General features: G+C 43.7%; 1 protein-coding gene and 1 long non-coding RNA gene across 2 annotated transcripts; both read left to right on the top strand.

The window, feature by feature from the left end:
* Positions 1-17,234: 17,234 nt before the first annotated feature.
* Positions 17,235-18,395, top strand: LOC130076803 (4-galactosyl-N-acetylglucosaminide 3-alpha-L-fucosyltransferase 9-like). Its single transcript, XM_056242054.1, has one exon. The coding sequence runs from the start codon at positions 17,277-17,279 to the stop codon at positions 18,270-18,272; it is 996 nt and encodes a 331-aa protein (XP_056098029.1). The 5' UTR covers positions 17,235-17,276; the 3' UTR covers positions 18,273-18,395.
* Positions 18,396-23,384: 4,989 nt separating this feature from the next.
* On the top strand, positions 23,385-23,844 carry LOC130076806 (uncharacterized). The gene is made up of 2 exons (XR_008805687.1): positions 23,385-23,551; positions 23,795-23,844. It is a non-coding gene; the product is annotated as an uncharacterized LOC130076806 (long non-coding RNA).
* The last annotated feature ends 1,606 nt before the right edge of the window (positions 23,845-25,450 follow it).

The raw sequence follows: 25,450 nt of genomic DNA, 5'->3' as shown, positions 1-25,450 counted from the left end.
TTAAAAAAGGAAGATGTGTTCGGAATTTTGCCGTCCTGATACGGCAAAAGTTTAATATATCAATTAGCTCCGCTGGTGGAAAAACGCATGGGACTCACTCATCCACAACCGTTCGTTGCTCTGGTTGGTTGTAGCGCTGTCGTATTGTGTGCAGAGGGATTTTGAAAGGTAACCGTTTATCCCGCCCCTCGGATTGAGGCATGTCAATGGAGAGTTCCCAGACCTAACATCTTGATGTAGGTCTGGCATGCCAGGCTAAGCCCACCCCAACATTTATGCACAATAATAACGATAAATGCTGACCAATGCTTAATTACATTACTTTTTTTATGACTGAAAATGATATTGTAAGGATCCACTGGAGGCAAGTTGTAGCGAGAGAACCCAAGTGCAGTTTATTCAAAATACAACACATAACAAGATCAAAACAAAAGCATGACGTGGCATGAAACAAAACCGTGGACATAGACTTACAACAACAGAGGATTACAGGAAACAATACTTGACCAAGACACATGGCAAACATGAGGGCTTAAATACACAAGATTAATGACAAGACAAGGGACACCTGTGAACAATGAACAGACGATTAACCAATGACAAGACACATGGCAGGATCACCTGACAAACAGGGAATCACATGACAGACATGGAACATGACATGAACAAACCAAAAGGTGACAGAGACAAGACCAAATCGTGACAGATCCCCCCCTCTAAGGGCGACTCCCGACGCCCGACAAAACCAACACAAAACATAACTTCAGGAGGGTGGTGGATAGAGGAGGTCTAGGGGGAGGGATGGTGGGCCAGGCCCGTGCAGGGGGACAGGACATGGGACGTGGCATGGGCCTGGGTCGTGGCGTGGCGTGGCGTGGGTGGACCTGGGTTGTGGCGTGGGCAGACCTGGGTCGTGGCGTGAGCGGACCTGGGTCGTGGCGTGGGCGGACCTGGGCCGTGGCGTGGGCGGACCTGGGCCGTGGCGTGGCGTGGGTGGACCTGGGCCATGGCGTGGGCGGATCTGGCAGTGCAGGGAGCCAGGGCGGATCCGGCAGTGCAGGGGTCCAGGGTGGACCAGGCAGTTCAGGTGGCCATGGCGGCGCGGCCTCCATGGTCCCATCGAGGGGCCTACTGCCCATCCCCCATTGGGGGCAGCTATGGGCCCCCATTCCCCCATTGGGCCTACTGCCCAATTTTCTTGGGGGCAGCTATGGGGTTATGGGCAGGAACAGAAACCGGCTCAGGAACAGACACCGGCTCGGCGGCGGCCATCTTGTCCGGGGTCTCTGGCTGGGCAGACGTGATGTGAACAGCCTCTGGCTAGGCAGACGTGACGTGAACAGCCTCTGGATCGGCAGGCGTGACGTGAACAGCCTCTGGCTGGGCAGGCGTGACGTGAACAGCCTCTGGATCGGCAGGCGTGACGTGAACAGCCTCTGGCTGGGCAGACGTGACTTGAACAGCCTCTGGCTGGGCAGACGTGACGCGAACAGTCTCTGGCTTGGCAGACGTGACTTGAACAGCCTCTGGCTTGGCGGCCGTGACGTGACGCGCAGGACTGACGTGAAGTGCAGGCTCGGCAGGACTGACATGAATAAGCTCAGGCTGGTCAGGCATGACGTGAAGATCCTCAGCCTTGGCGGGCATGACGTGAAGATCAGGCTGGACAACTTTGTCATTAGGTAAAGAATGATATATAATAGAATTTGTTTGACTGTTTTTGTGAGACTCCTCACCTCTTGATTTCCAAGACATGATCAAAACTGTGTGTTTGTTCAGTGTCACTTTTAGCCATAAACTTTGTAAGCTTTGCAGTCTGCTGTCATTCTTTGCCCAGTAAAGCTAAAAAAAAAAACCATTTAAATGCATTTAAATTTGGTTGACAGTCATTTCGTTTTTACATGATGATCTTTCACATGTTTCTTGACCCAGTCTTGCTTTGTTAAGCCAGGATAAATATGGGCCCAACAAAAGGTTATGAGAAGGATGTGGGTTTTAAGACCACTCACTGAATTATCTATCCTGAGAGCACTATAGACGTGGACAAATCAACTTACCTGGTGCTTTCCCCACTCAAGATTCTGGATATGGAGTGGCTCATCAGTGCTTTCACCAATAAGGACATCACAAGGTGAGAAACAGATAATTGAGCTATGTTTCTCAATCTCAAATGGCTGATACACTCTTACAAATAAAGGTTTGTTGTTGGAATCTATGGTTCCATGAAGAACATTCATGGAAACTTTCTATTTCACAAAAGGTTCTTAATAGTGGAAAAGGGTTTACCAGATTATTAAAATGTTCTTCACACACACACACACACACACACACACACACACACACACACACACACACAACAAATTGTAACAACTGTATACTGAAAGGTTCTTTTAGGAACTCAAAATGGTTATTTATCATTGCTGCGAAGAAAGAAAAAAAAAAACCTTTTGGAACCTTTATTTTTAGGAGAGTAACTGAGTTATACTTGTATTCAGGTTGAGTTTGGGACTTGACTGACATTTAATCGATCTTTTGTTTTTTGTCTGGGAGAGCGGGCAGTTCTTGACAGAGGGAGAGGAGGGGATCTTCAGCCATTTTTGTTTTTGGGTTCTGCATTCTGTCATGGTTGGCTGTAGTCAATAGCCCATAAAGACAAGGAATCGTTGAAACAGTCTTTAATATGAAACTCACAAGGATACACAGGAGACTGAAACACAACCAACTTAAACACTCATGACAAACAATGCAGAACAAGAAACTAACTGAAACTGAGGGCTTCATTAGACATCAAACAAAATGAGAACCTAACTAGACACCTAAACTGAGAACACTTGAGCTGCTTTTCCACCGAAATTACCCAGAACAATTTGTCCCACACTGTAAAAAAATTCAAACCTCTCCATCTCAATTTTTTCTAGTGACTGGTCACATCTAACTTTTTCAATTGGCCTAACTGAATTTTTGTGAATTTAATTTTATTAATTGTGGCCACAGTCTGTTAACATGGGCTCAATCAGAAATAATATGTTGAGCCAATGGAAAAATGTAGTTTATCAAACCGTGTCGTTGGTCCAATTAAATATTTGTAAATAAATTGTAGTAGCAATTGTTTTATTCTCACTGTCCCAAAAGAAAAATTGGTAACAGTTTACAACAATAAGGTTTCAACCGCGGAAAGACGTCAATAAAACAGCTTGTATTGTAAACAATGTCAGATAATGGGTGTCTGAACTGTTCAATTTTAACCAATAAAAAAACAGCATTTAATTGAATGCCGTTTCTATGGCGTTATTTTAATGAACGTCGAGAGCGCAACCAAGTAATGCACGAGCACAAATCTCTCAACTTGCTGGCGGATTTCCTTCACTCTCGCACAAAAAAATTGGACACGCATTTGCACTTTCATGATTGACTGACGATATAACACTGTACCTTTAAATTGTAAAGAAATTATGGATTCGGGGGGACTATACGAGGGCGGATTAGAACCCCTGATCATTAGTTAGTAGTGTGTTGAAACTTGCACTTATAGTAAGAGGCAGGACATTTCCGAAACACACTGAAAGTGGTTAACAAAACACTGGCCCAGCCGACCAATCAGATCACAGTGCACTTTTCAGAAGGAGGGGCTTCATAGAGAAAGGAACTAAACAGACCGTTACTGACAGACTGAGAAGAGAGGTGCTGCAACAATGTCTGAACCCAGAATCTCTGATCTGCTAAACAAAAGTTCCACCATTTGAATGTTAAATTTAAATTTAATGCAGGTCAATACTGCAGGTACTGTATGCTGTAGCGGAGATAGCCTGGGTGCTTGGGTGCAGCCGCCCCAGGGCCCCGTGCCAATTAGGGGCCACTCAAACGCCGCCAATCTTGCGTCACTGCACAGGAACGGGGCCCAGGCAAGTACAGTTGGTACTCAACCAGAATAATACTTTTACGTTCCCGTTCCCGCGGCGGTAAATTGCGGGTGTGTATTTGCTGCCTTTTACCGCTAAGAGGCGCTACAATTACAGACTTTGTAAAGTGTCGTGAGGTGCGAACTGGGTGTGAATGTATAATATAGAGCAGGGGTTTTCGAAGTTTTTGTGTGTGTGGACCACTATTTGTAATCAAGAATTTTCGCGGACCACCTCATAATACACATAATAAAATATGCCTTCACACTCCTACCTGAATTAATCCGCACCTCTAAATAGACTTACTAGCACTAAAACTATGACTGGTCATCACATCAGTACAACAGGCTTGCACTCTTTAGGCGCCAAGGTTTTTTTTTTTTTTTAAATGCTGGATTTTGACATCAAAATTTCAAAAGCTTGTGGCTTGAAAGGGCTTAAAGATAGAGATCTACTGTAAATTAGAAAAATGTTGGGGATGACTGAAAGTTTATGTGGGGTGTAAATATACTCATCTAATTTGCATATTATGACGTCACCAGGGGGCGGCCCTCTTGAATTTCATAATATTCAGGAAATAGTAGATATTGAACTGATGTTTGAACTTATTTGCATTTTTTTTTATCCTCATTCCAAATGATGAGAAAAGAGGAAACCAACAATAACAGGAGAAAGTACTAAATTATTACTATACTATATAGTAGTAAAACGCATGTGAACAGTAGCCTACTTTTTGATCAGTTCATCAGTAATATTCAGGAAATAGTAGATATTGAATTGATGTTGGAATTTATTTACATGCTTTTTTTTCTTTTCTTTTTTTATCCTCATTCCAAATGATCGGAAAAGAGGAAACCAACAATAAAATAGGAGAAAGTACTAAATTATGACTATATTACAATACTTTAGTAGTAAAACACATGTGAGCAGTAGTCTAATTTTTGATCAGTTCATCAGTAATATTCAGGAAAAGACTACGGCCACCCCCATCCCCGTTGGGCAAATGGTCAAAATGATCTGTTTGTGCGTCGTGAACACTCTCGCCTTGCGCGGCGGCACCATTGCACGGCAAAGATGTACCGGGAGAAGCGCGCGCGGCACCATTGCGCGTCAAAGATGTACCGAGAGAAGCGCGCGCGGCACCATTGCGCGTCAAAGATGTACCGAGAGAAGCGCGGGCGGCACCATTGCACGGCAAAGATGTACCGGGAGAAGCGCGATCATTAGACGGCCGATCGTCATTCACAAAAGACAAATATTCCCCTTCAGAGTCAGAATCGGCGAATAACATTTGCAACACATCCTCACGGTACAAGTTTTTATTAGCCATTTGACGATTTTCTCTCACAAATCTCACAATTTACTCAGACGCTCTGAACTGAACTGCTTCCGCATCAATGACACGATCGCTCACTTGCTCTGCTGTTTCCTCCAACACTTTGGGTGCTTCTCAATATCCCTCCTCGTCTCCTCGCTCCTCCGTCCTCCATCCTATGACCCGGAAACCAATCGAGCTCAGCCATCTTGAAGGACATCTCAATTCTCTAATTGCACCGCGAGGAGGCAAGGATCGAGGAGTGAGGAGGCTTCCAGAGGAGCTATGAGCGAGGATACACAGGTGTACCCTTTGCGGAAGAGTTTTATCGACTAAACATGACGCACGTATCAATTCTCCCCCCCCCCCAAGGAAACGAGGATGCACAAATAAGAATTGAGAAGCACCCTTTGAATAGGAACATGACGTCATTTTGATCTTGAATAGAAGTATTACATGTCTGCCATCTAGTGGTAGGGAATACAAATTAGATATTACACCATATTAGGATCTACAGCCTGTTTTATTAAGTATGACGTCTTGTCGCAATTTTGCGACTTTGGCGCTTAAAGGGAAAGTTTACTGCACACAAAGGCTGCCACATATTCAATTTATTTATTTACTCAAGCGCCCGAGGGCATAATCAGGTTCATTTGAACAACAGGCTTATTTACATAGCAATGGAGTATGAAATCTATACAGTAATAAGAACACTTGGACATAGTCAACATTTCAAAACCTTTGGTGATTTTAGGGGATTATTAATCTTCAGAGTTTTACAAGTCCTCAAAAAGTAGGCTTGAGTTTGCCCACTTACAGCACATCCGCAAAACATTTCAGAAAGGCGAGATCAAGAAACTTATTCATTCCATTAATAAACATTTAGTTTCATATAAACTGCCTATAAAGGCTATGCGTGTGATGTGATAATAAGAACATATTTGCCTCTGCCTCTTTTCTCTTCAGAGAACCTGTTGCTATCCACTGATCCCATGTTGTGGTTCTAACGGCACTGAACTTGAACTTCACGGCCGAGTGCCACTAGCCTATTTTAGTAATCACACAATAACTTGACAATTTAATTTAAGTTTTATATCAATATAGGCCTACATATTCTTTTTACTTTTTTATGGGAATTTCCTTGTAAAATGAAGGTAAAAAAATATTTTATATTTTATTTTGCCTTTCCACGGACCACCTGCAGTACCCTCACGGTCCGTGGACCACAGTTTGGGAATGGCTAGTACAAATAGTTACGAAAATGGAGAGAAAATATAAACCGGGCACATTAAAAAGAAAAGAACGAGATAGTAGGAAAAGTGTGGTAGCATTGTGTGCTCCTTTCACATCGTACTTATCATCATCATCCACAACTCACTGTCAAAATGATAATAATACCGTTAACGTTACTCAGTCATCGATAGTTAACGTTACTGCTAGTGCTAGCGTTACTAGCCTGACACCGGCAAACGATGAGGCTGACAGCGGTCAAGCCCATCAAAGCCCGGAGGGGGACGATTGTCACCGGCAATCTGAAGTGGAGGATACCTCGTCTGTCACGGATGCCTCTGGCCCCAGCAGCAGCGCCAGCATGGGTCCTTCAGAGGCGCACCGCCTAGCCAATGTCCTGTCTGAAGACGAATATCCCACTGACCCGTACCTTTTTCGCCACCGGCCTCTCACCACTGAATTGATCCGTCCGGTGATTGGACATGGTCCTTGCCAGCCTAGTTTGAGGGACGGCTACAAAGAGTTCCCACATGACCAGGATAAGCGACGCTTCAGTCCGGCTTGGTATATGCGCCAGATGGGAGGCTCACGTAACCCAGTGGAGCGTCAGTGGTTGGTGTACTCACCCAGGGCAAACCGACTGTTCTGTTTTTGTTGCTGGCTTTTTGGTAAAAAGGCCAATGACAGTCCTGGGAAATCCTGGGCTGACCCATGTATGGGGGTTTCTTCATTTAAAAAAGGGAGAGAGCGGGTTGAGACGCATGAAAGGTCCGGCGCTCACCGGGAGGCAGAGAAGACTTATTTAATGACAAAGTTTCGTTTAAGTCAGGACAGCACTGTCATTGTGGAGCTTCTGAAAGCCGAGAGAGAGCATTTAGAGAAGAACAGAAAAATCCTACACAGGCTTGTGGACACCACGCTCTTTTTAGCCAGACAGGGGCTGGCTTTTCGTGGCCACAGAGAACATGCTGGGCTGGGAGCCCCTGACTACCCTGAGAGGGAATTTCTTAGAGCTCCTGAAGTTGCTGGCTCACTACGACTCCATCCTCGAGCAGCACATGAATAACCCAGTCAGGAGAAAACGAGCTCATTGCAGTTCTTTCCAAAGAGACACTGAGCACAATAATCGATGAGATAAAGTCAGCGAAGTTTTTCTCAGTTATCGTAGATTCCACAATAGATATAACGAGAATGGATCAGTTTTCTCTTTCACTCAGATATGTCACCAAAACAGGCAGCAGCATCGAGCACTTTATTAAATTTGAGGAGTTACCTGATGGCAGTGCGGCGTCATTTTATGATCTTCTGCATAATTCGCTGACAAAGGACCTTGGTCTTAATGTAAATGATCTGAGGGGACAAGCATATGGCAGTGCCAGAACCAGGTCAGGGCAGTTAACAGGGCTGCAAGCCAGGGTCAAGCAACATTTCTCAGACAAGGCATTTTATGTCCACTGCTGCACACACAACCTCAATCTGATTCTTATGGATGCTGCGTGTTGTTTGTGTAGCGCAAAAGTTTTTTTCGGTACACTTGAGACCTTGTACTGCTTTTTAACTTCAAGTCTTCCAAGATTTAAAATACTGGAGGAGGAGCAGGAAAACATGCAACTGGAAAGAACCATTCTTACGCTGAAAAGCCTTTCTGACACAAGGTGGGCCTCCAGGATGCAGGCCACAGAAGCGGTGATACAAAGCCTCCCAGCTATTCTCAAAGCTCTGAACCGTATCCAACACCACCACAACAGCGCACCCAAGGTGGCCTCTGAAGCTGACGGCCTACTGTCAAAACTAAGCACATTTGAATTTATTTTTATGTTGGTGTTTTGGAACGATTTGTAGAAGAGGACATACATCCTGTCGAATTACCTCCAAAAAGAATCACTGAATGTCAACACTGCTGTGGATCTTATTGACAGTACTGTGGCTCAGATCAGGGAGTTACCCACAGAGGAGGCATTTGGCAGTATGGAGAACACTGCAAGAAATATGGCCAGAGAAAGCGATGCAGCCACCGAGTTTGCGGAGCAGAGGGTTCGCAAAAGAAAAAGGCATTTTGACGAGGACGCAGAGGATGACCAGATCGAGGACAGCAGAAGCCCGTTTAAAGCGGATATTTATTTTTACATTCTCGATGTTTTTGTGGGGCAGTTTGAAAGTCGATTTTCAGACTTAAAAAAAATGGCCAAACTGTTCACAGTACTCTGCCCAAAGCGGTTTGAGCACCCTGATGCTGAGGAGAAAATGCTTGAGCTGGCGCTGGTCATGTTCAAGAAACCAATTTGAAATGATTCGAGCTTTGTGACATGGTGCAATATCCTGCTGGAAGTAGCCATCAGAAGATGGGTACATGGTGGCCATAAAGGGATGGACATGGTCAGAAACAATGCTCAGGTAGGCCGTGGCATTTAAACGATGCCCAATTGGCATTAAGGGGCCTAAACTGTGCCAAGAAAACATCCCCCACACCATTACACCACCACCACCAGCCTGCACAGTGGTAACAAGGCATGATGGATCCATGTTCTCATTCTGTTTACGCCAAATTCTGACTCTACCATCTGAATGTCTCAACAGAAATCGAGACTCATCAGACCAGGCAACATTTTTCCAGTCTTCAACTGTCCAATTTTGGTGAGCTCTTGCAAATTGTAGGCTCTTTTTCCTATTTGTAGTGGAGATGAGGGGTACCCGGTGGGGTCTTCTGCTGATGTAGCCCATCCGTCTCAAGGTTGTGCGTGTTGTGGCTTCACAAATGCTTTGCTGCATACCTCGGTTGTAACGAGTGGTTATTTCAGTCAAAGTTACTCTTCTATCAGCTTGAATCAGTCGGCACATTCTCCTCTGACCTCTAGCATCAACAAGGCATTTTCGCCCACAGGACTGCCGCATACTGGATGTTTTTCCCTTTTCACTCCATTTTTTGTAAACCCTAGAAATGGTTGTGCGTGAAAATCCCAGTAACTGAGCAGATTGTGAAATACTCAGACTGGCCCGCCTGGCACCAACAACCATGCCATGCTCAAAATTGCTTAAACCACCTTTCTTTCCCATTATGACATTCAGTTTGGAGTTCAGGAGATTGTCTTGACCAGGACCACGCCCCTAAATGCATTAAAGCAACTGCCATGTGATTGGTTGATTAGATAATTGCATTAATGAGAAATTGAACAGGTGTTCCTAATAATCCTTTAGGTGAGTGTATATATGTCTGTGAGTATATACTGTATATACACACACATATTTATACACATATATACTGTGTATATATATATTAGGGATGTGACAGTGAGGAAATTTTCCCACAGGTTAATCGACATGTAAGGAGGGGGGTTGGGTTACCTATTTTGCACCTTGCTTTTAAATCAGCCGCACGGGCATTCATAATGGTGCAGAGCAGAGTGTTTTCAATCAATGAACTGAAAACACTTGCTCTGCTCCGCGCCATGTGGACACGCACCTTATGAATGCCAGTCGGCATTCAAATTAGCGTCAGTTCGGGGAACCACAATTAATCCTTTGCAGATTCCCTATTAGCATTGGGTTTAAATTCAAAATATTGCCAAATAGGCGCTTTTACATTTTGCTTTGAAACCAAATCTTCCGCCATCGTCTTGTCAGTCAGCTCCTCACTTCAGTGATAAATGAAATCTGACTCTGCTGCTGGTATGTGCTGCGATTCTCGTTCGGCTCACACTGCATTGAGCAGATGCATTCAGTTTTTAATTTTAGTGTCTGTTCTGTGAACGAATAGATTTTTATCACTAGAAAAAAATTAAAACGATGGTAGGGGTAACCCGGTTTTCTAACCCACAGTAAGCCTAGTACTATAGGCCTATTGTATATACACACACATATATATTTATAAAGTTGTATATTTTGATCTGTAATTATTACCCCCCTCGTTGAAGTCACTACCTGATTGCCTAATCCTAACCCCACCCCTAATCATAACCCCTCCCCCAATCATAACCCCTCCCCCACAACTAATCCTAAACCTACCAGCTTTTATAAGATGAACGGATCAATCTGCATGAGAGGACTTAGTCTGAAGCCCAGTTGTTTAATTATGCATGAGTGCCAGCGAATCACCATAGGCATGTTATCAGCGCGCTCTAAAAGTTTGATTAGATTTGGGCGAGCCGGTCCTATTGCGCCGCTGATGATAAAATGTGCAACCCACTTGAATGCACATATGAATTCTATTGAGAATGTAGTAAAATGCTACGGAAAAAGTCAAACATGATCTAACTCAGCCATTAAAAAATGTGGGAAAAGAGGGGAAAACATCATCCTGCACCAACTTAAATTAGAATTTAAATTTAATCATGACCATTTGGACTAACTTGATGTAGAATTTATAATAGATAATCGATTTATTATAGATTTTTCACTAAAGATTTATATTTCAACTGTGGCATGTTGTAGCTATAGTTTATTTGTGTAGACCGCTATTTTTCATAACAAATTATAGATAAAGAAAGAAAAATTTAACATAGGCATTAGCATGGCAATATGGAGACATCAATGGTCTTACCTGTAATTATATCCTTATTATAACAAAAGCATTATGATATATTGTGATGCCGCTGCTGTCAGATTCAATACAGTTGGCTACTACTTCACAGTAAAAAAAAAAAGGTCAACTTAAAATAATAAGGCAATTCATCGCAAGCTCTTTTTTTTAGTAAACTCCACGAACAGGCACCTAAGTCCACGCTACTCAAAAGTTGCGTTAAAATCACAAGTTGCCACAACATAATCATTAGTTGCCACAACATAAATAGTCATGTTTACCTAATGATTTACAGAACAAAGTATATTTAGTTGGCTGAACAGAAATGGACCTATTGGCCTATCTTGATTCATTATATATTCTTCAAGTAGTTTAAGAAGAGACAGACCATAACATGAGTCAAATAACTTTTTTTTATTTTTTTAATTAAACAGTTTGTGCCCGATGCACAACAATGACATTATAGTACCAACCAAGACTTAAATTTGTTAACCAAAAATGACAATGCTTAACAACATGCACTGCGGATGGCAGGTTTAAACAAATCTGATTAAACACAGTAGCCTATATAGCGCACGCAGACGTTGGTATCTCACATCTTATTTTGTTCACAATGACAGTAAAATGCATTTTTGTTTTAAATTTTAATAAAACTTAAAAACACTGAACCAACCCTGCTGAGAACTAATATAGGCTTGTCTGTTGTAGCCTAGTCCATATACCCCCGGTTTCACAGATAAGGCTTAAAATAGTCCCAGACTAAAATGCATGTTTGAGCCGTTTTAACTGAAAGCAACTTGCACTGAGATATCTTATTTAAGCACTTATTGCACTAATCTTACTTAAGTCAGATGGAGTCTTGAGATCTTTTGTCTCAAGATGTACACTAATGTTTTTCTTTTCTTTCTAAGGCACGTTTATAAAAGATATTTGCTTGTCCTAATTAAACTAAGGCCTAATCCTGTCTGTGAAATCAGGCCATTGTGTTTCCCCTACAATGTATTCAGCGCCGCTGCAAAATCTTCACATGATCAGTACACCTAAAAACACACCTGCGTCGCTGCTAATGCGGTGGCTCTGAATCCACTTGTTGACAAGACAGGAGGAAAGAGCCACATATGGAAATATTTTCGGTTAGGCTATGTCACGTTGCCATAAGGGGCCGCGCTGCAAGCTCGCTCATAAAGCGGCGCGCCTCTGTTCATGGTTGCATAGCAACGACAGACGCCACGGGAGAGCAAGCGCAAGTTGTGGAAAGGAGAAAGCGGTACGAACTCTTCATGAGGACGAGGAAGTATCAGCAAAGAATTCATTGATTTCTAGCCCTTGCATTAGCTTTACTACTTTAAATATTTATGGAGATGAGAAATAAAAAGCCGAGCTTTAATAAAAAGCTTTCGATGTTGTTACGGAGCTTTCGGTTGTTTTTTTGTCACATGACCTGTTGAGATGAGATGTTGAGATGTTTTCATCTGGCCAAGGCATAGCCTCGTCGCTTCTATTATGAGCGCGCGCCTACAATATAACGAATTTGCGCGAAAAAAAAAACGCGATATGTGACCGGCACCTAAAGTGGACTCGGGTGCGGTTGTAGCATATCGGGGACGGTAGTTTTACGAGTACGAGTAGCCTATGAGCACAGTATCGGACCGACACCCGAGTACTGGTATCAGTGCGTCCCTTTATGTCATTAATATTAGTCCGTCAGAAAAGCAGTTCTAGGCTTATTTTTGGCTAGGCAACTCTTAGCAGGTTTAAAAAGCCCTTTTAAAATTAAATATGAACAGTTTTGGATTAAATAAAAGTACAGTCAAGTCAAATAAACGCGTTTTAGGCTATCTCCTGTATAGTTTGGTAACACTACAATAAATTCATTAACATTATACTTAATGCGTTATCTAACATCAACAAATTGAGTGAACAATGCAACATGAATTAACGTTTGTGAATGTTATTTAATACAAACACTTTTGCCCTCAGTCTGGACAATATAGCCTATAAGCCTACATCGACCATACCATGAAATGCGCAAATGAAATTCAGAAATCAAATCTTGCATTTTGTAAAACGGGAAAAAAGCTGTATGTCAATTATTAGATTTTTAATTAAATAAGCATTGTATATAAGGAAAATAAGTTTGTATGTGAAAATTTTTCCACCAGTCTAAAAACGAATAAAGAAGAAACATGTTTTTTCGTTTTTCAATTACGAGTTAAAAAAGAAAAAAGGAAAGGACGCAAAAGTAGGCCTACGCGGACCTTTGTAGCTCTTAATTTCTTTTTATTAATTAACCACTTGTAAACTTTTTTTATAAATACAAGATTTATATTAAATATTCACTGAATCGAAAATCGAATCAAATTCAGAGCTTGCAAATCGAAATCCAGCCCAGCCCTACTTTTAAACTACATAACATTATGCCATTTGGAATGCAGGGAGTCACCACGAGAAAAAAAAACGTGCTGTGTATTTTGAGCTATTTGTTCCCCTGTAGTTCTAGGCAGTGATGGATAATTAAGTTTTCCAGAGAGCACTGGTAAATTAGATCAGGCCATCAGTTTGGGAAGAGCACAATATACATCATATAGGGTGAATAAGTGGGACACTTTCTGATAATTTAATACTTTTTTATTATGATCCAAATGTCTTAGCCGCTCATATGATACTATTATAAGAGCTTTACTATACACAATAGAAAAGAAAGAAAACATTACACACAGGATGGATGACTCTTCCTCAAACACACAATGACCCCAAACCACATTTTTCAAGGCGCTACTGTCAAACTGGGACACCTTTATTTGGCAAACTGGGACACTTAAAACACATTCAATTGTTATTTAAGTGTAGGCCTTATAAATGAAATACACAATAACAATATAAACAACAACAACAATAATATAAACATCAATTTTGTTAAGAAGGGGTGCAGGTACAGCAGATTCAACCCACCCCCTCCCTCGCCTGCCCACAACATTTTATATTGGGTTTAATTTATTTCATACAAATTTAATTTTAAAAACCAGTCCAGATTTTCATGTTCCTGTGCGCTTCCTTCAGGGTCTAGTGGCCTTTCGGTGGTCAGACTTGGCTCATACACATTGGGGTGTATAGCCATGGGATTTACTGGGTACATCCCAGTCCCCCTGAAGCCAGCTTGGGCAGTCTGGACTGTGCCTGCATTAGCATCGCAAGCAAGCTCAATATAAGTAGTTTAAGTCAGTCTTTGTTGAAATATTTAGCTAACTAACTAAATTTATGAGGGACATATAAAAAGGGAACTCAATTCCTCCGTTAGAATGACTTGAATGGCTGTCCCAGTTTGCCAGTAATACCCTGTCCCAGTTTAACAATATGCTATTAGCAAACTGGGACAGTGTCAAAATCGCATAAAAAAAACCCCAAGAAGATTAATATGAATTCGATTTTTAAAAATTCTGATTCTCCATTACATCCTTTAACAAAATATATAACAATTACAAATGATCCATGAGTTTTGTCATTTTTATAACATTAACATTATTTACCTCAGAATGCTATGTCATTTTACTTACCATCATGGTTCACTGCAAGGTTGTTAAATATGATGTGCCACACACCGGAAGTGATGTCATAGCCACATAATCTTTTTTTTATATCACATACTTGTTAATGATGAGTTCAGTGTTGATTTTTAGTAATAAAAACATATCCATGTAAAGATAGAAATGATTAAGCTTAACTGTCCCACTTTACCAACTGTCCCACTTTACCAGTATTCACCAATCAATGTGATCATTTATGTTTGGGCCTGAAATCGCTGATGCAGAAACGCTGCAGATTGAATAGGCAGGACACCGCTAGTTAACATCAGCAGTGGCAAGTGCGCGAAATCGGCAGCACTGGTAAATTAGATCAGGCCTTTAGTTTGGGAAGAGCACAATATACATCATATATGACAAATAACATCCAGTCGATTATAAAAAATGATTAATACATACGAGGGATTCTGCAAAAACGCTGAATTGAATGCAGCACTCGAGCTGGCAACTCTCACGCATTGGCCGTGAGACACACTCATTTGATTGGTTTCACACGCTCACACGCCACACCCACGATTTCTCAAGCTGAAGTGTCAACCCGGTCGGTCAAATGCCAGAAAGATGATTTTAACTATAGATCTACCTGTTGAGCCACTCGTGATCGACTAGTTATGCCGCAAATTAATTAAAATCTCCTGAAATCTAGAGCGAGCGCGCATGCGAGACAGAGACTGTGCTAAATAGCTAAAGTCTCAAACTGCGCATACATTCAGGGTTCAAACTGCACGCACTAACAAAAAAACGCGAACTTCAATGAAAACTAAACCGATTTAGTCCGAATAACAAAAGATTGTACGTTTTCAACATAAGTAACGAATTTGTTGAATCAACTTAGTATGGTGTATGAACACTTCCAATAAAAATATTTCAGTTCATTTTACTGTTTTATGTTTATTTGGAGAACTTTCAGTAAGTTGGCTTTCTTTCATCTTTGCGAACTCTCCATTAGAATGTAAGTGTGTTTCCACCACAGAATAAAACTTTTAAAAGATCAATTCGACTTTTTATCTCACAATTGCGAGTTTACATCTCGCAATTCTGACTTTATTTCTCAGAATTGTGAGATATAAAGTCAGAATTGTGTTATAAAGTCAGAAATAAACTCACAATTCTGACTTTATAACACGCAATTGAGACTTTATATCACGTAGTTCTGACTTTATAACACACATTTGTGACAATTCTCAGAATTGCGTGATAAAAGTTGCATTTGCGAGTTTGAAAGTCAGAATTGCGCGATGTAAACTCGCAATTGTAAGAAAAAAATCAGAATGGTAAGATAAAAAGCCGCAATTACCTTTTAACCGCAATTATTATTTTTTATTCTGTGGCTTGTAGTTTACACTGAGACAATAGTGGTATCATTTTCTTGCACTTGCACTTGCACTTTGAAAACCATTTTCAAAAGTTTGCTTTTTCCGGCCCCAAATCTCGTCATGTAAATGAACCGCCTAAACCCATAACAAGTTTCCCGTTTTTAGTTGAAAACGGTGTAATGTAAACCTGCCCTAGACCGTTTTTGTTTAAAAAGCATCTTTTTCTCTTTGTTTTGGCCTTCCATCCACACTGAGGGGCCGTTTACACTACACAGTTTTTAATTCTAAACGTAAAACACAGCATTTACATGATAACACCATTTTCAGGGCGTGAAAATGCAAACGTTTGAAAATGAGTTTCAAAGTATTTTGAAAAAATATACTCAAAAGTTTTTGAAAATGACAGTGTTATCGTCTCCATGTAAACAAAAAAAAATTGCATTTGTGTAAACGGTGACGTTGTGCACATGCGCACTACTTGTTCAGTCTAGGCCTGGGTGCTGTTTAAAATAGTGTTTCTTTACAAAGCGACATTGCCAACTACTTGGCTGACATAATACAGCATTTTCTAGTTGTTTTAGCAGATGTGTACATGTGAACGGGGATCATTTTGACAACGTTGCAGTCTGCCGCAAAAAAAAAGCATTGGAAAAAACTAGGAGCCTTAAGTCGGCTTGACTCTGGAGACTGGAGTTGTAGATTTGATTTGCTCTTTTTTTATTTATCTTTTCTGTTGAAATTGTGCTTAAAGTGTATACACTTACCCTATAGCCTCATTAAGGGTAAGTTTAGTGGTGGGGTTAGGCATTTGTTAAGGTGGAGCTTCTAAGTAAACCTAGGGTTAGTGGTTGATCTTGCTGTTTTTGACACTTGATTAAATAAATGCTTTGTTTATAATGAGGAGGATGTTTTAAGCTATGAAACTTGCATGTCAAAAGATCAAGGAAAACATTTATTTTTCATGTCATATTAAAAAATACTTTTTATTATTAAGACACAAACCAGATATTACAGTGCTAAATAACATTCCACAGGCATATAAGGAAGATTAAATTAAATAATCACTATAAATAAACATTGTACTTACAGACAGACTGGAACATTTTCCCATCAAAAAACTAGATGACAATTTATGTATTTTAAAGCTTATTTTATGATATTTTAAGCCAATTATTAATGCATTCTCTATCTTCTTCCCTGCATTAGTGAATGTCAACATATAAAATGATGTCAGCAACTCCTTCCAAAACCAAACGGAGCATTATATTGCCCTTGTTTTTGTTGGCATGTTTTATATTGTATTTGTTCTACCTCACACCAACGGAATTCAAATATTCACCCATAAACTTGTTCAAATGCCCTCCTGCTCAAGGCCAGATAAATAACATCAGCACAAAAACATGCCTCGGTGTTCTTAAGATGCAGAACCTCACATGCACTGTGAATATCCCTGTGGATAAACCCCTGATGACAACATCTGCATCAAAACCCTTGACTACTGCTGAGAAAGAAGAACCAGAAACCATTATATTGATCTGGATGTGGCCTTTTGGTGTTAGCTTTGGCTTGGGACCCTGCAGTTCGGCTTACAATATCCATGGCTGTCGTTTAACAGATGACAGAAGTCTGTTTAACCAAGCACACGGAGTTATGATTCATCATAGAGATATCAGTGGGGATTTATCCAACATGCCGAAACTTCCACGACCTGCCTTCCAGAAGTGGATATGGTGGAATATGGAGTCTCCAAGTAATTCAGGTTCAAATCCCCTGCTAAAAGATCTGTTTAATCTGACTTCAAGTTACCGCCATGATTCAGATATTCCTGTACCTTATGGTTGGCTCTCAGAGGCCACAGAGGAAGAGAAAAATTATACTATCCCAAAGAAGGATAAATTAGTTTGCTGGGTAGTAAGTCACTATAATCCAAACTTTAGGCGTTCACAATACTTTACTGAGTTAGTGAAATACATTGATGTGGAAGTCCATGGAGGACACTTCAACAAACGAATGAGTAATGATGATTATATAAATCTGATGTCCACTTGCAAATTCTTCTTGTCGTTTGAGAATTCCATTCATAGAGACTACATAACTGAGAAGCTGTTCAACCCTCTTGGGATTGGTACCGTTCCTGTCGTTATTGGCCCACCGAGAGAGAACTATGAGCAGTTCATACCCAGTGAAGCCTTCATCCATGTGGATGACTTTCCATCCCCAAAAGAACTGGCTGATCATCTGAAACTCATGGACCAAAACGAGGACCTGTACAGGCAGTACTTCACCTGGAGAGAGCATTTTGTTTCAAAGGAAACATCATTCGGTCTTGCCCATGCCTGTCGGATTTGTGATCATATTAAAAAGAATAAGCACTACACAGTGGTCAAAGATATCAACAGCTGGTACTGGGGTTAGAGGGGCATTTTAAGACGATGCTGACTGACCTGCGTTACATTTATAAACCATTATAAATGTATGGAAAATTATGTTATTTTATACCTGTTTGGGGCAGGGATTAAAATGGTTCAAAGAACAAAATCTAATTTTGTAATGGTTTTTTTTTCTGCAGAATGTAATACATATTCTGCTTGTACTATGGTTATGGGTTTTTTAAGACATTTGTCAGGTTTTTGTCCTTAAAATGCTCTTGTGTGTAATAATTTCTTATGGATCTCATCCCAAGTTCCCTTTCGTTGTCACTCCGAGTTCCGTCGGATGACGACAAATGGGGTTTCGCTTAGAAAGCCTATCGACTTTGAGTATTACAAAACGAGCCAATGGCAAAGAAAAGCCATGGGTCTGCGGAATTTGCATGGCGTAACTCCGCCCCACTGCGTGGGTATAAAAGGAGAATGCGTTTCATATTTCATATTCAGAGTTTCATATTCCTGCCTGCTGAACTGAACCGAGTGTTTCTCCCTGGGTGCTTCAGCACTGCTGGGAGCTTTTCTCTCACAAAAAGAGCGTGCACACGGCACGTCTTTCTAAAGACGATCTGCCCGTGTATTTCTGAGTGCGGTATTCTGATAGATTCAGCTGATGGGCACGAGCGCTGTTTTGACGCTTTGGCAATGTCGCTTTGTAAAGAAACACTACACGCCTATAGACTGAACAAGTAGTGCGCATGTGCACAACGTCACCGTTTACACAAATGCAATTTTTTTTGTTTACATGCAGACGATAACACTGTCATTTTCAAAAACTTTTGAGTATATTTTTTCAAAATACTTTGAAACTAATTTTCAAACGTTTGCATTTTCACGCCCTGAAAATGGTGTTATCATGTAAATGCTGTGTTTGGGCTTCGATCACGTTCAAACAGCGCTCGTGGATTTGTCAGGTTCTCCCAGCGGGAACGTGACCATCGCAATGTAACGGTCGAGACCCGATGAGCTCAATAGAGCGAGAGTCCCCTCATCCACACCCCAATCTATTTTTCTCCACATGAGATAATACTTCGGCTGGTGGCCAGGGTGACGTAAGACGGCAGGTCTGGAACTAAACCGACGAAATATCCTCGGTCCACACCCCGTCTATCACATTGCAACCCGAGTGAGTCCCGAGTGAGTCTCAGTCAGTCCCCCGGCTGATGAAATCATGTATATCGCCGCATCACAAGGTGAGCTGGAGTCCTCTGGAGATGATGGCTCGTCTGTGCTGCCATCCTCGGGTGTGCTAGCATAACGAGTCTGATCCTTAGTTGACAGCTATGCTTTCCCGGACCGCCGCGAGTATCGGGCTTGTCTGGAACCATACGCCATGTCCCGAGCACTTAAGGCTGATGATTGGTTTTTGGGGGAGGTGAACCCAAATCCTTTCTACCCGGACGTGCATGAAGAGGTCATGAGATCGTGGGAGTCTCCTTTGACTTTTCGCGACTGCTCAGCCGTCTCTTCCGCCTTCTCTGCCCTCGCAGAGGCCGCGGGCAAGGGTACACTGGGGTTCCCCCTGTGGAGTGTTCTGTGGCAACACATCTGTGTCCCCACAGCGCCTCCACCTGGCGTGGGGACCCTAAGCACCCCTCCAAAAGTTTTTGTCTACTCCGGTGGCAAGGACCTATAGAGCTGCGGGGCAGGCTGCCGCCTCACTGCATGTTATTGCCATCCTTCTGGGTGCTCAATGACATGCACGAGGGTAGGGCTGATTCAGGGCTCATCCAAGAGCTGCATGCCGTCACCGACCTTGCTCTACGAGCGACGAAGGTGACCGCACGCTCCCTGGGTCAGGTGATGTCCACATGCGTGGTCAGACATCTCTGGCTTAATCTGGTTGATATGCGCGAGGCTGAGTGAACCCGTTTCCTCAACTCCCCCAGGCTGCCCTTTTCGGCGGCACGGTCGAGGACTCTGCCCAACAGTTCTCGGCCGCCCAGAAGCGGACTGTGGCTACCAAACTTGTCTGACCCCGCGGCCATCTGCTGCCAACCAGCCGCAGGTTCAGACGCCTCAGTCCGCTTGCTGCCGAACGCGCCCTCCTGCGACTTCCAGCCCCTCCCGCTCAGCCCCAGTAGCACCGGGCCGCGCCGTGGAGGTGGTCGCAGGAAGGCGCCCCTGCCCGTACCAGCCCCGCTGAACGCCAGGCGATGCGGCGCTCCCGAAACGGGCAGCTCAGTCGTGGGTTGCAGTTCTTTCAGGAAGTGGTTGCAGGGCCACTCCTTCCCCCGGTGGAGGGCCGGGGGAGAACCTCTTCTCTAAAGAGCTGCATCCCATCTCTGAGCCCCCAGAGGGAGCGGACGATAGTGCGCGCCGCTTACGAGCCTCGCCACTCTTATCCCCCTCTGTCCCAGAGCTCAGATGACAGTGTGTGCCGCCCCCGGACCGTACCACTCTCATCCCCCTCTGTCGCCAGACCCCTGGCAGAGCAGGCCCCCACGGAACGCTGGTCCTTCCCTGGCCTCCTCTGTCAGGGTGCGGTTTATGACCGTGCCCCCACACTGGGCCGCTATGCCGTCCACGTCTGGGCCGGTCATTCCGCTTCGCTGGACCACCGAGGGGACGTCTGTGGTTCGCGTGACCCCACTGGCACAGTCCTGGGAGCCTGGCTAGAGCTTCCCAACCTGTCCCGCTGGGTCGCACGAACCATCAGGCTCGGCTATGCGATTCAGTTCGCACGGTCTCCTCCCCGCTTCTGGGGAGTCCGCTCCACTATGGTCGGTGGCTATGCCCCTATCATGAGAGCGGAGGTTGTTACCCTACTGGCGAAGGGTACGATCGAGACTGTCCCTCCAGCCAAAATGAGGTCCGGGTTTTACAGCCCCTACCTCATTGTCCCGGAGAAATTCGGTGGGTTACGGCCAATCCTGGACCGGCGCATCTGAACCGCCCCCTTCACAGGCTGCCGTTCAAGATGCTCTTGGCCAAACGCATTATCGAATGTGTGCAGCCACAGGATTGGTTTGCAGCGATTGACCTGAGGACGCCTACTTTTATGTCTCCGTTCTCCTTCGACTCAGACCGTACCTTTGGTTTGCTGTCAGGGGACGCGCATATCAGTACGCTGTTCTCCCATTCGGGCTAGCCCTGTCTCCGCGCCTTCACAAAGGTTGTCGAGGCAGCCCTTGTTCCTCCGTGGGAACACGGGGTTCGCAACCTGAACTTTCTCGGCGACTGGCTATCCTAGCTCACTCTCGAGACCGAGTTTGCGAACACAGGGACCCAGTGCTCCGGCACCTAGCTCGTCTGGGCCTTTGGGTCAACTGGGAAAAGAGTAAACTTTGCCCCGTGCAGAGGATCTCTTTTCTCGGTATTGACTTGGTTGCCTTCTCCACTCAGCCACTGCTGACTTGCCTGAGACAATCAAGCGCAAGAGTGTGGTTCCACTGAAGTTTTTTCAGAGGCTTCTGGGGCATATGGCGTCCGTAGCCGCAACATCGCCGCTCGGACTGCTCATATGAGACCGCTTCAGCTTTGGCTTCGCGACCGAGTCCCGAGGTGGGCATGGCAACACGGTGTGCTCCGAGTACCAGTTACTCTGACCTGCCGTCAGACCTTCACCCCGTGGTCAAACCTCAGTTTCTACGGGCTAGTGCCCCTGGAACGAGCTTCCGGGCATGTTGTTCTCAACACATGCCTCCACCACGGGCTGGGGCGCCATGCGCAATGGACATGCTGCCGCCAGCTCCTGGACAGGACCTAGCGCCCTTAGCTTGTCTGTTGCCTCGAGCTGATGGCAGTATGCCTTGTTCTGCTCCGCTCTTGCGTTGCTCAAGGTCAACGCGTACCTGCTCGGCACGGATGCACTGGCGCACAGCTGGCCGTGGGGCCGCAAATATGCGTTTCCCCCAGTGAGCCTCCTTGCGCAGACCTTGCGCAAGGTCAGGGAGGACGAGGAGCAGGTCTTTCTGGTCGTGCCGCATTGGCCCACCCGGACCTGGTTCTCCGAACTCGTACTCCTCGCGACAGCACCTCCCTGGCCAATTCCTCTGAGGAAGGATCTCCTTTCTCAGGGACGGGGCACCCTATGGCACCCTCGTCCCGATTTTTGGAACCTCCACGTGTGGCTCCTGGACAGAACGAGGCAGGTTTGAGTACCCTACCAGCAGTGGTGGAGGCTACCATCACTTCCGCTAGAGCGTCGTCCACGTGACACGCCTACGCATTGAAGTGGAACCTCTTCGTCTCCTGGTGCTCTTCTCACCGAGAAGACCCCAGAATTTGCCCGATCAGTGTCGTGCTTTCCTTCCTGCAAAAGGGGTTGGAGCGAAGGCTGTCTCCCTCCACCCTGAAGGTCTATGTCGCCGCTATCGCAGCACATGATCACCCAGTTGAAGGTAAGTCCGTGGGAAAGCCCGACCTGATCATCAGGTTCCTGAGAGGAGCGAGGAGACAGAATACAATACAATTTACAATACAATTTTATTTGTATAGCACATTTAAAAACAACTGACGTTGACCAAAGTGCTTAACAAGGCCAAAAGACATAGAATACAAGTACAATGTAAAGACACACACATCAAGATATATTAAAAGCTATTGAAAAGAAATAAGTTTTCAAAGAAGATTTAAAAATTTACAGAGTTGATTTACAGAGGCAGATCTGATGTGAGCCGGTAAGCTATTCCATAGCCTAGGTCCGAAGGCTGCAAAGGCGCGGTCACCCCTATTTTTTAGTCTGGTTCGAGGGACAGATAGTAAGTTAGAGTCCCCTGATCTGAGTGATCTTGACTGTGTGATTGGGCGAAGTAATTCAGATAGGTACTGTGGAGACTGGTTCTGTAATGACTTAAAAACAAATAAGAGAACTTTAAAATCAATTCTGAATTTAACCGGTAGCCAGTGAAGCGAAATCAGCACTGGTGTAATGAGTTCAAATTTACGTTTCCCTTTGAGAAGGCGTGCAGCTGCATTTTGGACTAATTGTAAGCGAGTGATGCATTTGTGAGAGGCACCAATATATAAAGAATTACAATAGTCCAATCTGGATGTTACGAATGCATGTATGGCAATCTCAAAGTGCTTAGCAGACAAGAAGGGCTTAACCTTGGCTAAAAGACGGAGGTGAAAGAAACAGGACTTAACCACTGTGTTGTCCTTTAAGGAATTTAGAATATTTGTGTCATGTGATGATGTCATTTCCTATTAAGTCACTTCCTGTTTGTCCTTCCTGGTACTGCATGGAAACAAGGAGACAGACATGGTGTGCTCTTGATGTTGAATCCACTTGCATCCACCTTAAAGCATCATAGAGGCAATGCTGTAAGTTTGTTTATGTGATAATAGACATGTTAAAGGTCATATATTAGTAGAGATTTTGCTAAAGTTATGATGTTTGATAAGATTGCTAAAAATGATGTTTACTGTTGTGTACAAGCTCTCAGCAATGCTAATGGCCTGTATAACTGCTGCTACAATGAGATGGCATTGTATATTCATGTTGTTTACAATGTGATGTTACTCAAGAAATGGACACTGAATGTTGCTGTATTGTTTTTATTACAGTTTTCACCTACATGTAAATGAGGAAGTGTGACAGTAAATGATCAACCTTACTACGACTCTGTCTTCATTTGCAACGGTTTAACTTGGTGTTTAGTCAGAGTTTCAACACACTGCACGAGAAAACTACAGTGAAAAAGCACCATTTGATGTTTAAAGTGGTTGAGATGGCAACGAGCAGCAAGTCGTCTGTGTACAGCGCTAGAAGCGGCAAATCATCTGCGAGTGTAGCCCACGCCCGGGCCAGAGCTGAAGCTGCTAAAGTGAGAGCGTCATATGCTAGCCAAGAGGCTAAACTGAAGATGGAAAAGGCTGCAAAAGAAGCTCAAAATCAGCTGGAAACAGTAAGAATAGACACTGAGTTGGAAGTGTTAACGTTACATCGAGAAGCTGATGTGGCTGCAGTGGAAGCACACGTGCTGGCAACGCGTGCTGCAGTCGAAAGAGGAGGATCTGAATCAGAGAAAGTTAAAATTGAACGTGTCAGTGAATATGTCAATTCTCAAATCAATCTTCAGAGTTATTCCCCCTCTCCACTCTTGCCTGTTGCTCCTCCATTCCACGCTGACTCACATGACAGCTTCATAACTTGGAGCCCGCCTGCGGGACATGTTTCACGTGCACAGTCTATCAACAACAAGCCGAAGTCTGAGAAAGCTGATAGAATGTACTTATCTGCAGCAAACTTACCGGATGTGTCTGCTGGTACGATGAAGTCAGAAGTCAGAAGGACAGCCCCCATCATGAATGCACATGCTAAGTCATATGTTCCTCGATTCATTTCTCCGGCTGGCACGCCACCTCATGCAGAGCCTTTGGCACAGTATTTAGCACGACGAGATCTTGTTAATTCTGGACTGTACCAATTTGATGATAAGCCAGAGAATTACCTGTCGTGGTATTCCTCATTCACCAGTGCAGCTCGTGAGGTTCACCTCACAGCAACTCAAGAATTGGACCTCATGACTAAATGGCTGGGAAAGGAATCTGGCGAACAGGTGAAACGCATCCGCTCTGTGCATGTCAGCAATCCCAATCTCGCTTTATACAAAGCATGGGATAGACTAGGTGAGTGCTATGCTGCGCCAGAAGTTATAGAAAAGTCACTGTTTCAGCGGTTGGACAGTTTTCCTAGGATCTCTGCTAAAGATCACATCAAATTACGTGAACTCGGAGACTTGTTAATGGAAATCCAAGGTGCTAAAGAAGATGGTTATCTAACAGGTTTGTTATACCTCGACACCTCACGTGGAATTGGACCTATTGTTGAGAAACTTCCATATGGGCTTCAGGACAAGTGGGTGACTTCTGGGTCATGGTACAAAGAAAACAATCACGGTCACTTTCCTCCTTTTGAGTTTTTCTGTAACTTTTTGTGCTCTGAGGCAAAGAAGCGAAACGACCCGAGCTTTATGTATCAAAACAGTGCTACAACACCCATTAAACCAGACAGATCCATTGTGAAGAGTTTCCATATTAGCAAACCCATCTCAGTGCACAAAACAGATGTGTGTGCAGCCAATGACGATCCTAACAAAATCTGTCCATTGCACAATAAACCACACCCTCTGAAAAAACGCAGAACATTCAGAAACAAACTCCTCAACGAGAGAAAGGCCTTCCTTAAGGAAAAAGGAATATGTTTCAAATGCTGTGCTT

Source organism: Rhinichthys klamathensis, unplaced genomic scaffold (assembly GCF_029890125.1).
Source record: "Rhinichthys klamathensis goyatoka isolate OS25496 unplaced genomic scaffold, OSU_Roscu_1.1 h1tg000690l_1, whole genome shotgun sequence".
In the NCBI taxonomy this organism is placed as follows: Eukaryota; Metazoa; Chordata; class Actinopteri; order Cypriniformes; family Leuciscidae; genus Rhinichthys; species Rhinichthys klamathensis.
Note: the sequence above shows the minus strand (reverse complement) of the source record. Positions and strands in the feature narration are given on the sequence as shown.

Bases quoted from the DNA above. Each gene is read 5' to 3' on its own strand.
- LOC130076803 (XM_056242054.1), top strand. From the start codon at position 17,277: ATGCAGAACCTCACATGCACTGTGAATATCCCTGTGGATAAACCCCTG.